Source organism: Balaenoptera ricei, chromosome 1 (genome assembly GCF_028023285.1).
Source record: "Balaenoptera ricei isolate mBalRic1 chromosome 1, mBalRic1.hap2, whole genome shotgun sequence".
Taxonomy (NCBI): Eukaryota; Metazoa; Chordata; class Mammalia; order Artiodactyla; family Balaenopteridae; genus Balaenoptera; species Balaenoptera ricei.
The window spans coordinates 148842681-148857799 of record NC_082639.1 but is presented as its reverse complement, the minus strand read 5'-3'; the positions used below and the strand labels follow the sequence as shown (position 1 = coordinate 148857799).

General features: G+C 35.8%; 1 protein-coding gene across 3 annotated transcripts in view; it reads left to right on the top strand.

Moving 5' to 3' along the window:
* Positions 1-15119, top strand: part of TPR (translocated promoter region, nuclear basket protein) — a 67090-nt gene that overhangs the window by 2060 nt on the left and 49911 nt on the right. For all 3 annotated transcript variants that reach the window (XM_059938029.1, XM_059938023.1, XM_059938019.1), the window contains exons 3-10: positions 252-356; positions 2591-2664; positions 4856-4952; positions 6068-6171; positions 6511-6675; positions 14221-14313; positions 14753-14833; positions 14914-15001. In XM_059938029.1, coding sequence (XP_059794012.1) covers positions 252-356; positions 2591-2664; positions 4856-4952; positions 6068-6171; positions 6511-6675; positions 14221-14313; positions 14753-14833; positions 14914-15001 — 807 coding nt within the window. The remainder of the gene's footprint in view (positions 1-251; positions 357-2590; positions 2665-4855; positions 4953-6067; positions 6172-6510; positions 6676-14220; positions 14314-14752; positions 14834-14913; positions 15002-15119) is intronic.

Here is a 15119-nt window from a genome sequence, read left to right as displayed (position 1 = left end):
ATAATTTGTTAAAACCCTCTCAGGCCTTATTTTCTTTTGTCATTTTACATATGTCGGTTGGAAATGTTGGATTAAAGTCCTTTTCTGTACTTGATCTATTTATCTTTACTCAAATTCTCTCTTATTTGCAGTGTGGGTTCCAATACTATGTCTTAAATTTTAAAATCAAGGTTATCAAAAATAAGTAGCAGTATTGACAGTGTGTACATGTATGTTTGATTTTTTTTTTTTTTCCCTCTGATCATCTGTAGAACAACAGTACTTTGAGATAGAGAAGAGGCTGTCCCACAGTCAGGAGAGACTTGTGAATGAAACCCGAGAGTGCCAAAGCTTGCGGCTTGAGCTGGAGAAGCTCAGTAAGTATTTAATTATATCTTTCTAATATTGGAGTATTGAGATCTTCAGATACTCCTTTGTATGCTTTGGAAACATTTATTTACTATATATGAAAATAGTGATTGTCCTTGTTTTCATTTCTGGTAATATTATGTTTTTTTCTTTCAGTGTGATTTTTTTTCAGTCAATGGTAAAGACTTTGAAAGAGGACAGGGCTTTAATGGTCAGGAGGCATGGGTTCTAATTCTGACTGCTATTAAAAACTCTTATGTCGGGCTTCCCTGGTGGCGCAGTGGTTGAGAATCTGCCTGCCAATGCAGGGGACACGGGTTCGAGCCCTGGTCTGGGAAGATCCCACATGCCGCGGAGCAACTAGGCCCGTGAGCCACAATTACTGAGCCTGCACGTCTGGAGCCTGTGCTCCGCAACAAGAGAGGCCGTGATAGCGAGAGGCCTGCGTGCTACGATGAAGAGTGGCCCCCGCTTGCCACAACTAGAGAAAGCCCTAGCACAGAAACGAAGACCCAACACAGCCATAAATAAATAAATTAATAATTGGGGGGGGAAAAAGTTAAAAAAAAAAAAAAAACTCTTATGTCATATGTAAATCATAACAGTGTTTGATTATTGTTTATAAAATGGCTAGAACCACTTGTCTATCTACTTAAACAGCTGTACAGGTCAAATGAGGTATATATGAAAGCATTTTGAAAAGGCTAAAGCATTATCCCACTGAAAAAGTAAAGAGAGTGACTTAGTTATTTTTATGTTGTTGAAAAATTAAAGTCTATTAGTTCCATTATTATATTCATGTTTTAACTCTTGTTATGATATTTATAACTACTTATGAACCTCAGGATGTAATTTTCTCTTTAAGGCCTAATTCCATTGAAAGATGAACAGCTATTTTTCTTCTTAATTAATTTTCTTACATCATTAAGTCCTAGAAAGTACACAAGATCTTAAAGGTCCTGACATTTCTTGGGAGGATGATGTGTTTTTATGTGCCTTGTTTACAGAGAAAAAAGTGAATGTCAGGAAGATCTTTATAGAGTAGGGACATAATATTTGTTATTAGGTATAGCTGGATTTTAATTTCATTGGGAATGCAAGAAGCTAATAATCAAGAGAATGGCTGAAACATTAGTCTTCTTTCTTAACCAAGTCCATGCCCATCGGCTGTATGTTTGAGTCGAAACCCTTTTCGACTAATTTTGGCACATCTCATTTTTAAAACATGTGACGTATACATATGATGGTATATATACATGTGTAATGAGGGTATGAATACTTGAGTAGCTACATCTGATTTATCACCTGTACATAGTTTTGTCTTGGCATTAAAAGAAAAGGTTTGTAGAGCAATAGTGCTAAAAAATTTCAAGAAAATGACTGACCCCAGCTTCTTTTATGAGATCTGGAAAAGGGAGAGGGAGGAGAAGATGGGGATAAACCTAGATAGACATGCCTTCCTGGGGTGTACAGTTTATATTTTTATATTTTTTTAGTTTGGAAGCAGTAAATAACATTAAAACGACATAGAAAATTTGGACAAATTTAGCAGGTTTTTTGTTTTTCTTTTAATAAACGAATTGTTTAACTTAGAAGTAATAATAATGTATTTGTTCATTAAATTACCAGCACATAACACAGACGTGTTTCAGTGGAAGAAAGTTTCAGAAAGTATACTCTTCCTAATTATTGGAATATGTTTAGAAGAGAAACTATAGGGGAGATAGCCCATTATGAGTGGAGATTGTGGGACTGAAAATTCAGTATCAAGCATAGCTCTTTTTAACGTGGTAAACCAGCTGAATTACAGTTATCCATTATTGTGATTTACTCTGCATACATTTCATGTAGTTTAAATGTTATTATTTATTCTCTTGATTTTGTCTTTTTTCACTTAATTTTTAAATTTGCAAATACAATTAATTCACTTTTTTATGATTGACTTAGAAGATGTCATTGAAAAATAAGGAAATTGGTAATTGCATATACTTTTTCCTAAAAATGTTGGCTAAAATGATCACAAATATTATTTTGAAGACAGGATAGCATATTTAAAAATTTGTACTAGAAATACAGTAAATTTGGGTTGTACTCACGAATTTGGAACGCAGTGTTGTGCAGCTCAACCTTTCTGAAACTCAGTTTCTTAATTTCAAAATGTGTATGGGTGGCCGTTGAATACAAACTGTCATCGCAAATTTTAAGCTTATGTACGTGTGTTCATAAAATTCCTTTTATCCAGACAGTCAACTGAAGGCGCTAACTGAGAAAAACAAAGAACTTGAAGTGGCTCAGGATCGCAATATTGCCATTCAGGTAAAAGTTATTCCTGTGAATAAAGCTACTTGTAAACCTGATACTTGAGGAAGTTTTTTATTCTGATTGTGCTTATTGGTTATTTAGTCAGTGGGAAGATGAAATATGTTCAGTTAGGAGAAGCTACTAACAAAAATGTATATACATAAATTCCTTAATAGGATTTTATGTTTTAATGATTGATTGGATATTCCTTTTACTTATTAGAATAGGTAAGTTCTTGATATAAAAAAACACTTGCGGGCTTCCCTGGTGGCGCAGTGGTTGAGAATCTGCCTGCTAATGCAGGGGACACGGGTTCGAGCCCTGGTCTGGGAAGATCCCACATGCCGCGGAGCAACTGGGCCCGTGAGCCACAACTACTGAGCCTGCGCGTCTGGAGCCTGTGCTCCGCAACAAGAGAGGCCGCGATAGTGATAGGCCCGCGCACCGCGATGAAGAGTGGCCCCCGCTTGCCGCAACTAGAGAAAGCCCTCTCACAGAAATGAAGACCCAACACAGCCATAAATAAATAAATTAAAAAAATAAATTAAAAAAAAAAAAAAAAACACTTGCTTTTAGCTGTGTAGCTCTTAAGTCATGAATTAAAAAAATTTTCTTTTGCATTATAATTAAAGTGCCATAAATCTGTAAGTAGGGTAGATATTCATAGATCCATCTGTCTATCCACCCACTCACCCACTGACCTACCTATCTTCCTTCCATTCTTTTAGAAATTATCTATTTAATGCTTACTATTGCCTAGGCATTATTTCCAGTATTGTGGTACAGTTGGGGATATATGTGAATCCACATTGGTAATCATTTCCTTAGAGTAGTGATTAAGAATAACAGATTGAATATGATTACAAGAATTGCGGGCCAGTTTGTTTAATAAAGTGGTCATACCCAGTGATTCTTTGATCAGATAGACCTTTAGACTCTTGCCATTGCTTTTTAAAAATTTGTGTTTGATTTGAGGTTAAAAGATATTTGATATATGGAAGACACTTATAGTGGGAAAGAGTGATAGACTTGATCCAATAGAAATTTAAAATTTTCTACATAAAAAGAATTAAAAAGCAAATAAATCATAGAAAGTATTTTCTCAATAAAAATATGACTATATATATTCTTAATACATGACTGCTTTTCAAATTATAAGAAAAATTATTCAAAGGGGGAAATGGGCAAAGGTTTTTAAACCAGACAGGAAGCTGTACAAATAGCCAATAGCAATATGAAATATTATTCTACATCACTTGTAATCAGAAAAATGCAGATAATGCAACAAGGTAATTATTTTTCACCTCCCTATGTTAACACTGATTTTTTTTTTCTCCTTTTTTTTTTTTTTAAGCATAATCTTCACTTCTGGCATAAGTGGCTTGAGATTGGCAATTATGACTTAAAGAAAAGCCTATAAATTGCCGTTGTCTTGCTGCAAAGCAATTTGACAAAATATATTAAGAGTTTTAAATAATTCTGTTTCTGGGGATCTTTCTTGAGAAATAATTTGAACCAAGATGCAGTGATATTCATTAAAGTTTTATTTTATAACAGCAAAAATTAGAAGTAAGTTAAGTTTCTTATAAAGGCTTGTTGAAGTAATTATATAATTATATGACACTTCCAAGTGATTAAAAAGTGACATGGGAAATTTTTTTGTGAGTCTAGGAAGAATAATTTTTAAAAACCCAAAATATGGGGGCTTCCCTGGTGGCGCAGTGGTTGGGAATCTGCCTGCCAGTGCAGGGGACACGGGTTCGAGCCCTGGTCTGGGAAGATCCCACATGCCACGGAGCAAATGGGCCCATGAGCCACAATTACTGAGCCTGCGCGTCTGGAGCCTGTGCTCCGCAGCAGGAGAGGCTGCAATAGTGAGAGGCCCGCGTACTGCGATGAAGAGTGGCCCCAGCTTGCCGCAACTGGAGAAAGCCCTTGCACAGAAACGAAGACCCAACACAGCCATAAATAAATAAATAAATAAATAAAATTAAAAAAAAAAAAAAAACCCCAAAATATGAACAGAAGTGTTGAGATTATGGGTAGTTTTTAAACATTTTGATATATAAGCCATAAGTAAGAAAACCAACCATTTTTAAACCACTGCTAATGTTAACTAAGGTGCCAATTCCATGTTCATTTCTATATATTTGATCAACTTGATTTTCTTATTTAAATGTTTTATGCTTACTCCTTTATATGACAGAGCCAGTTTACAAGGACAAAGGAAGAATTAGAAGCTGAGAAAAGAGACTTAATTAGAACCAATGAGAGACTATCTCAAGAACTTGAATATTTGACAGGTATGAACAAGGACCTTAGTCTCTAACTTCACTCTTTCCTTTCTCTTCTGACAGTGCTAAGATTTAATCCCCAGTCCATTTCTATTAGCTGGTGTTTGTCATAGCTCAGAATAGAGTTCAGAGTAATATCCTGTTGTTTCTCCTACTCATTTATCTCTAGATCATTCTGAGCACTTAAAGAGGTGTCTATAGACAAGTACACAAATGAAAAACATCTGAAAGAATTTGGACCAAGGTTTATGTACTACAGTATTATTTATAGTATCAAATTGGAAACTGTTTAGATGTTCAGTTGTAGAGGCTTGAACTCCTTCGTTTTATACAGACACCCTTGCTGGTGTAAGCTGTCCACAAGCACTCAATATAAGAACCTAAAAGGAGAGCCCATATTTAAAAGCACAGGCTGAAAGAATTAGGAAGCAAGAATATAAGATATTTAGACATAGAATATAATATGTAATACAGTTGATGTATTCAAGTGAATGTGACTCTTAAGCAGTTTAATGGTATCCAGTTCCCTTTGGTTCCTTTTTATAAGATTTTTCAGAATTTTTATTTCTACTGAAGGAAGAATTTTCAAATACTTATGTTACTGTACAATAATAGTCAATTAGTAACTATTCTATTCTCAGAAAAATTAATTCAAAGTATTTGTTGATGATTTTGATCAGCTAATGGGTAGGTAAAATTAAATTTTTTCATAAAAACCTTCATGTAAGGAATACAAAAAAAATTAAGCATGTATATTCCTGCTGTTTTGAATGTAAGGTTTTGATGTGTATCATTGCTTTTTAACTTAAGAAATGACTAATTTGTGAAATTTTAATAGACCTTTGGTTAATATGAGGAAAATTAATGTTAATGTTGTATATTTAGCTTTAGATACTGCATTTAAAATAAGATAGCCAGTATAATTTACATGTTTGGTTGGATGCGTGAATTTGGCTTCATCATCTATTTGTTTAAATTTGTGATTAAGTGTGGCAGAAACAAGTTAAAATAGAAGAGTTGAGAACTACTTATATAAATATTTGTATTCCTAGAGATGCATTTTTGATGTTTGGTTCCTCTGACCATTCATTAGTCATTTTCACATTCTCTTCTGACCCTTCTAGAGGATGTTAAACGTCTAAATGAAAAACTTAAAGAAAGCAATGCAACAAAGGGTGAGCTTCAGTTAAAATTGGATGAACTTCAAGCTTCTGAGGTTTCTGTTAAGGTGAGAAACAAATAATTTCTAATGCACAAAATACAACTTTTGATTAAAACTCACCTAAATTAAATGTTAAATATAAGCAAGTTATCTATAAAGGAATTAAAAGCTACATTTTTTTAATATCAGGGAATTAAGTTTTAAGACAGTTTTAATTGAACTGTTTTGCTTATATGATGTTTGTTTCATATTGTTCTTACCTGATTCTCTTTTCTGTTAAGAGTCCATGCAAATACTTATTTCTGTTGTAAAAGTTCTGCTTGTGTACCTTAGCTACACACAAAAGCTTTTGAATAACCGTATATTATATTTAACTGTAAACCTTTTTTTCTTGGATTTCCTTAGTATCGAGAAAAACGCTTGGAGCAAGAAAAAGAGTTGTTACATAATCAGAATACTTGGCTGAATACAGAGTTGAAGACCAAAACTGATGAACTTCTGGCTCTCGGCAGAGATAAAGGAAATGAAATTCTCGAGCTTAAATGTAATCTTGAAAACAAAAAAGAGGAGGTAACTTAGTAAAATTGTATCTTTATGTTACTTATAATTTACATTTGTGTGCCAGCTTATACAAATTTATTCAGTGGAGTACCAAACTAAATATATTGTAAGATTAGGGGTCAATGTGGAGGACATAACTCATGAACATTTGGCCTAAGAAATTAACCAATTACATTTCTTTAATCAGATTATAATTGATTTACAATGCTGTGTTTCTACTGTACAATGAAGTGAATCAGCTATATGTATACATATATCCCCTTCCTCTTGGACCTCCCTCCCACCCCCCATCCCACCCATCTAGATTATCACAGAGCACTGAGCTGAGCTCCCTGAGCTATACAGCAGGTTCCCACTAGCTGTCTTTTTTACACATGGTAGTGTATTTATGTCAAACCTAATCTCCCAGTTCATCCACCCTCCCCTTCCCCCACCCCCGCTGTGTCCACGCATCCGTTCTCTATGTCTGCGTCTTTATTCCTGCCCTACAAATAGGTTCATCTGTACCATTTTTCTAGATTCCACATGTATGCGTTAATATACGATATTTGTTTTCTCTTTCTCACTTGCATTTAAATAAAAGAACTTACATATCCTTGGATGAATTTTCATACTATCTACTGTCTTATGGTGTGTCTTTCCTAAGATACATGTTTAAGAAGTGGTGGTGAGTTTCTCTGAGCTAAATCTAAACATGTTGTTCTGTGAGCTATTATTTTTCATTTTCTTAAACATTCATATTTTATGTAAAATGCTTTTTTGGGTGTGGGGGATTATTTTGCTTTTACTTGGCAGCTAAACTTTATTTATTTTTAACATCTTTATTGGAGTATAATTGCTTTATAATGGTGTGTTAGTTTCTGCTGTATAACAAAGTGAATCAGCTATACTTATACACGTATCCCCATATCTCCTCCCTCTTGCGTCTCCCTCCCACCCTCCCTATCCCACCCCTCTAGGTGGTCACAAAGCACCGAGCTGATCTCCCTGTGTTATGCGCCTACTTCCCACTAGCTATCTGTTTTACATTTGGTAGTGTATATATGTCCATGCCACTCTCTCACTTCGTCCCAGCTTACCCTTCCCCCTCCCCGTATCCTCAAGTCCATTCTCTACGTCTGCATCTTTATTCCTGTCCTGCCCCTAGGTTCTTCAGAACCATGTTTTCTTTTTTTAGATTCCATATATATGTGTTAGCATACGGTATTTGTTTTTCTCTTTCTCACTTGCTTCACTCTGTATGACTGACTCTAGGTCCATCCACCTCACTACAAATAACTCAATTTCATTTCTTTATATGGCTGAGTAATAGTCCATTGTATATATGTTCCACATCTTCTTTATCCATTCATCTGTCGATGGACACTTAGGTTGCTTCCATGTCCTGGCTACTGTAAATAGAGCTGCAATGAACATTGTAGTACATGACTCTTTTTGAATTATGGTTTTCTCAGGGTATATGCCCAGTAGTGGGATTGCAGGGTCGTATGTTAGTTCTATTTTTAGTTTTTTCAGGAACCTCCATACTGTTCTCCATACTGGCTGTATCAGTTTACATTCCCACCAACAGTGCAAGAGGGTTCCCTTTTCTCCACACCCTCTCCAGCATTTATTGTTTGTGGATTTTTTGATGATGGCCATTCTGACTGGTGTGAGGTGATAACTCATTGTAGTTTTGATCTGCATTTCTCTAATGATTAAAGATGTTGAGCATCCTTTCATGTGTTTGTTGGCAATCTGTATATCTTCTTTGGAGAAATGTCTATTTAGGTCATCTGCTTATTTTTGGATTGGGTTGTTTGTTTTTTTAGTATTGAGCTGCATGAGCTGCTTGTATATTTTGGAGATTAATCATTTGTCCATTTCTTTGTTTGCAGATATTTTCTCCCATTTTGAGGGTTGTCTTTTCGTCTTGTGTATGGTTTCCTTTGCTGTACAAAAGCTTTTAAGTTTCATTAGGTCCCATTTGTTTATTTTTGTTTTTATTTCCATTTCTCTAGGAGGTAGGTCAAAAAGGATCTTCCTGTGATTTATCTCATAGAGTGTTCTGCCTATGTTTTCCTCTAAGAGTTTAATAGTGTCTGGCCTTACATTTAGGTCTTTAATCCATTTTGAGTTTATTTTTGTGTATGGTGTTAGGGAGTGTTCTAATTTCATTCCTTTACATGTAGCTGTCCAGTTTTCCCAGCACCACTTATTGAAGGGGCCGTCTTTTCTCCATTATATTCTTGCCTCCTTCATCAAAGATAAGGTGACCATACGTGCATGGGTTTATCTCTGGGCTTTCTATCCTGTTCCATTGATCTGTATTTCTCTTTTTGTGCCACTACCATACTGTCTTGATTACTGTAGCTTTGTAGTATAGTCTGAAGTCACAGAGCCTGATTCCTCTAGTTCCGTTTTTCTTTCTCAAGATTGCTTTGGCTATTCAGGGTCTTTTGTGTTTCCATACAAATTGTGAAATTTTTTGTTCTAGTTTTGTGAAAAATGCCATTGGTAGTTTGATAGGGATTACATTGAATCTGTAGATTGCTTTGGGTAGTATTGTCATTTTCACAATGTTGATTCTTCCAGTCCAAGAACATGGTATATCTCTCCATCTCTTTGTAACATCTTTAATTTCTTTCATCGGTGTCTTATAGTTTTCTGCATACAGGTTTTTTGTCTCCTTAGGTAGGTTTATTCCTAGGTATTTTATTGTTTTTGTTGCAGTGGTAAATGGGAATGTTTCCTTAATTTCTCTTTCAGATTTTTCATCATTAGTGTATAGGAATGCAAGAGATTTCTGTGCAGTAATTTTGTATTCTGCAACTTTACCAAATTCATTGATTAGCTCTAGTAGTTTTCTGCTAGCATCTTTAGGATTCTCTATGTATAGTATCATGTCATCTGCAAACAATGACAGCTTTACTTTTTCTTTTCCGATTTGGATTCCTTTTATTTCTTTTTCTTCTCTGATTGCTGTGGCTAAAACTTCCAAAACTATGTTGAATAATAGTGGTGAGAGTGGGCAACCTTGCTTGGTCCTGATCTTACTGGAAATGGTTTCAGTTTTTCACCATTGAGGATGATGTTGGCTGTGGGTTTGTCATATATGGCCATTATTTTATTGAGGTAAGTTCCCTCTATGCCTGCTTTTTGGAGGGTTTTTATCATAAATGGGTGTTAATTTTGTTGAAAGCTTTTTCTGCATCTAGTGAGATGATCATATATTTTTTCTCCTTCTGTTTGTTAATATGGTGTATCATATCGATTGATTTACTTATATTGAAGAATCCTTGCATTCCTGGGATAAACCCGACTTGATCATGGTGCATGATCCTTTTTTTTTTTTTAAATGAGCTTATTTATTTATTTATTTATTTATTTTTGGCTGTGTTGGGTCTTTGTTTCTGTGCAAGGGCTTTCTCTAGTTGCGGCAAGCGGGGGCCACTCTTCATCGCAGTGCGCGGGCCTTTCACTATCGCGGCCTCTCTTGTTGCGGAGCACAGGCTCCAGACGCACAGGCTCAGTAGTTGTGGCTCACGGGCCTAGCCGCTCCGTGGCATGTGGGATCTTCCCAGACCAGGGCTCGAGCCCATGTCCCCTCCATTGGCAGGCGGATTCTCAACCGCTGCACCACCAGGGAAGCCCATATGATCCTTTTAATGTGCTGTTGCATTCTGTTTGCTAGTATTTTGTTGAGGATTTTTACATCTATGTTGATCAATGATGTTGGCCTGTAGTTTTCTTTTTTTGTGACATCTTTTGACATCAGGGTGATGATGGCCTCGTAGAATAAGTTTGGTAGTGTTCGTCCCACTGCTATATTTTGGAAGAGTTTGAGAAGGATAGGTGTTAGCTCTTCTCTAAATGTTTGATAGAATTCACCTGTGAAGCCGTCTGGTCCGGGGCTTTTGTTTGCTGGAAGATTTTTAATCACAGTTTCAATTTCAGTGCTTGTGATTGGTCCGTTTATATTTTCTCTTTCTTCCTGGTTCAGGCTCAGAAGGTTGTACTTTTCTAAGAATTTTTCCATTTCTTCCAGATTGTCCATTTTATTGGCATATAGTTGCTTGTAGTAATCTCTCATGATCCATTGTATTTCTACAGTGTCAGTGGTTACTTCTCCTTTTTCATTTCTAATTCTATTGATTTGAGTTTTCTCGCTTTTTATCTTGATGAGTCTGGCTAATGGTCTGTCAATTTTCTTTATCTTCTCAAAGAACCAGCTTTTAGTTTTATTAATCTTTGCTATCGTTTTCTTCATTTCTTTTTCATTTATTTCTAATTTGATCTTTATGATTTCTTTCCCTCTGCTAACTTTGGCATTGTTTTGTTCTTCTTTCTCTAATTGCTTTAGGAGTAAGGTGAGGTTGTTTATTTGAGATGTTTCTTGTTTCTTGAGGTAGGATTGTATTGCTATAAACTTCCCTCTTACAACTGCTTTTGCCGCATGCCATAGGTTTTGGGTTGTCATGTTTTCATTGTCATTTGTTTCTAGGTATTTTTTGATTTCCTCTTTCATTTCTTCAGTGATCTCTTGGTTATTTAGCAGTGTATTGTTTAGCCTCCATGTTTTTGTATTTTTAACAGATTTTTTTCTATAATTGATACCTAGTCTCATAGCGTGTGGTCGGAAAAGATACTTGATATGATTTCAGTTTTCTTAAATTTACCAAGGCTTGATTTGTGATCCAATATATGATCTATCCTGGAGAATGTTCCATGAGCACTTGAGAAGAAAGTATTCTGTTGTTTTTGGATGGACTGTCCTATAAATATCAATTAAGTCTATCATGTTTAATGTATCATTTAAAGCTTGTATTTCCTTATTTATTTTCATTTTGGATGATCTGTCCATTGGTGAAAGTGGGGTATTAACGTCCCCTACTATGATTGTGTTACTGTCAGTTTCCCCTTTTATGGCTGTTAGTATTTGCCTTATGTATGTAGGTGCTCCTATGTTGGGTGCATAAATATTTACAATTGTTATATCTTCTTCTTGGGTTGATCCCTTGATCATTATGTAGTGCCCTTCGATGTCTCTTATAATAGGCTTTATTTTAAAGTTTATTTTGTCTGATACGAGAATTGTTACTCCAGCTTTCTTTTGATTTCCATTTGCATGGAATATCTTTTTCCATCCCCTCACTTTCAGTCTGTATGTGTCCCTAGGTCTGAAGTGGGTCTCTTGTAGACAGCATATATATGGGTCTTGTTTCTGTATTCATTCAGCCAGTCTGGGTCTTTTGGTTGGAGCATTTAATCCATTTACATTTAAGGTAATTATCGATATGTATGTTCCTGTTACCATTTTCTTAATTGTTTTGGGTTTTTTATTGTAGGTCTTTTCCTTCTTTTGTGTTTCCTGCCTATAGAAGTTCCTTTAGCATTTGTTGTAAAGCTGGTTTGGTGGTGCTGAATTCTCTTAGCTTTTGCTTGTCTGTAAAGGTTTTAATTTCTCCCCTGAATCTGAATGAGATCCTTGCTGGGTAGGGTAATCTTGGTTGTAGTTTTTTCCCTTTCATCACTTTAAATAGGTCCTGCCACACCCTTTGGTTTGCAGAGTTTCTGCTGAGAAATCAGTTGTTAACCTTATGGGGATTCCCTTGTATGTTATTTGTTGCTTTTCTCTTGCTGCTTTTAATATTTTTTCTTTGTATTTAGTTTTTGATAGTTTGATTAGTATGTGTTTTGGCGTGGTTCTCTTTGGATTTATCCTGTATGGGACTCTCTGTGCTTCCTGGAGTTTATTCAATATTTCCTTTCCCATGTTAGGGCAGTTTTCAACTATCATCTCTTTAAATATTTTCTCAGTCCCTTTCTTTATCTCTTCTTCTGGGACCCCTATAATTTGAATGTTGGTGCATTTAATGTTGTCCCATACGTCTCTGAGACTGTCCTCAATTCTTTTCATTCTTTTTTCTTTTTTCTGCTCTGTGGTAGTTATTTCCACTATTTTATCTTCCAGGTCACTTATCCATACTTTTGCCTCAGTTATTCTGCTATTGATTCCTTACAGAGAATTTTAAATTTCATTTATTGTGTTGTTCATTATTGTTTGCTCTTTAGTTCTTCTTGGTCCTTGTGAAACGTTTCTTGTATTTTCTCCATTCTATTTTGAAGATTTTGGATCATCTTTACTATCATTACTCTGAATTCGTTTTCAGGTAGACTGCCTATTTCCTCTTCATTTGTTTGGTCTGGTGGGTTTTTACCTTGCTCCTTCATCTACCCTGTGTTTCTCTGTGTTCTCATTTTGCTTAACTTACTGTGTTTGTGGTATCCTTTTCGCAGGCTGCAGGTTTGTAATTCCTGTTGTTTTTGGTGTCTGCCCCTAGTGTGTAATGTTGGTTCTGTAGGTTGTGTGGGCTTCCTGGTGGAGTGGACTGGTGTCTGTGTTCTGGTGGATGAGGCTGGATCTTGTCTTTCTGGTGGGCAGGACCGTGTCTGGTGGTATGTTTTGGGGTGTCTGTGAGCTTATTATGATTTTAGGCAGCCTCTCTGCTAATGGGTGGGGTTGTATTCCTGTCTTGCTAGTTTGGCATGGGGTGTCCAGCACTGGAGCTTGCTCGTTGTTGAGTGGAGCTGGGTCTTAGCATTGAGATGGATCTCTGGGAGAGCTTTCACCATTTGATACTACGTGGAGCTGGGAGGTCTCTGGTGGACCAATGTCCTGAACTCGGTTCTCCCACCTCAGAGGCTCACGCCTGACACCCGGCCGGAGCACCAAGACCCTATCATCCACATAGCTCAGAAGAAAAGGGAGAAAAAAAAGAAAGGAAGAAAGAAAGAAAATTTAATTAATTAATTAAATTAAATAAAGTTATTAAAATAAATAATAAAAAAATATTAAAAATAAAAAAATAAAGAAAGAAGAGAGCAACAAAACCAATAAACAATTCCACCAATGATAACAAGTGCTAAAAACTATACAAAAAAAAAAGAAAGAAAATAGACAGAACCCTAGGATAACTGGCAAAAGCAAAGCTATACAGACAGAATCACAAAAGAAGCATACACACACACTCACAAAAAGAGAAAAAGGGAAAAAATACACATATTTTTTTTTTTAAAAAAAGGGAGCGAGCAACCAAATCAGTAAACAAATCTACCAATGATAATAAGCTCTAAATACTAAACTAATATAAACATAAAACCAGAAACAAATTAGATGCAGAAATCAAACCCCAAGTCTACAATTACTCCCAAAGTCCACTGCCTCAATTTTGGGACGATTCGTTGTCTATTCAGGTATTTCACAGATGCAGGGTACATCAAGTTGACTGTGGAGATTTAATCTGCTGCTCCTGAGGCTGCTGGGAGAAATTTCCCTTTCTCTTCTTTGTTCGCACAGCTCCTGGGGTTCAGCTTTGGATTTGGACCCGCCTCTGCGTGTAGGTCGCCTGAGGGCGTCTGTTCCCCACCCAGACAGGACAGGGTTAAAGTAGCAGCTGATTAGGGGGCTCTGGCTCACTCAGGCCTGGTACTTGGCAGCTAAACTTTATACCAAATTAATTTCAGTTAATACAACATCCTTCCCCCCACCCAACTCTACTTTTTTGTTTCTAGGTTTCTAGAATGGAAGAACAGATGAATGGCTTGAAAACATCAAATGAGAATCTTCAAAAGCATGTAGAGGATCTGTTGACCAAACTGAAAGAGGTGTAGTTGACCAGTTTAAAATGTCTCTTTTACAAAAATGTTATAACAGTTAGGAAGCTATTGATTTATAAAATGATTTCATGTTTTGAACCATTCCTGGCACCACAAAATGGCCAGGGTACTTTCATATGATGTAACTAGGCTAAAATTGCTAGAATCAGTTACATACTATATCCAAGGTACTGTCTAAAAATGAGTATGGTTAATTTTAATGACATTTAAATATTCTACTTTAAGATAAAAATATCATTAACATTTTATCCTTAAGATAACTTATCTCTATAATGACAACTGATTTTAATTTTAGTGCTTTAATCTTCATCTCTTTACTTTCAAAACTGAATTTTTTATCTTGGCATTTGATAAGCATTCTAAATTCAGTTCAAATCAGACTGTTGTAATTGGGTTTTTAGTGTTGGCTTTTTTTTTTCCCCCTCAGGCCAAGGAACAGCAGGCCAGTATGGAAGAGAAATTTCACAATGAATTAAATGCTCACATAAAACTCTCTAACCTTTACAAGGTAGGTACCATACCATATGTTGTAGTGTCCTAATGTTGCATTATTGGATGTTGGGTAACTTTTTTAAGATTAAATTTCAGAGTGCTGCTGATGATTCAGAGGCAAAGAGCAATGAACTGACCCGAGCAGTGGATGAATTACACAAACTTTTGAAGGAAGCTGGAGAAGGTAAGACTTTCCAATTATGGGAAGATTATTTTGTATTTAGAGAGAAGGTACTGTTTTCTTTACCCTTCTGTAGATTTTTGGATTTAGAGGTCAGATACCTTATTAGGGACAAAATTGG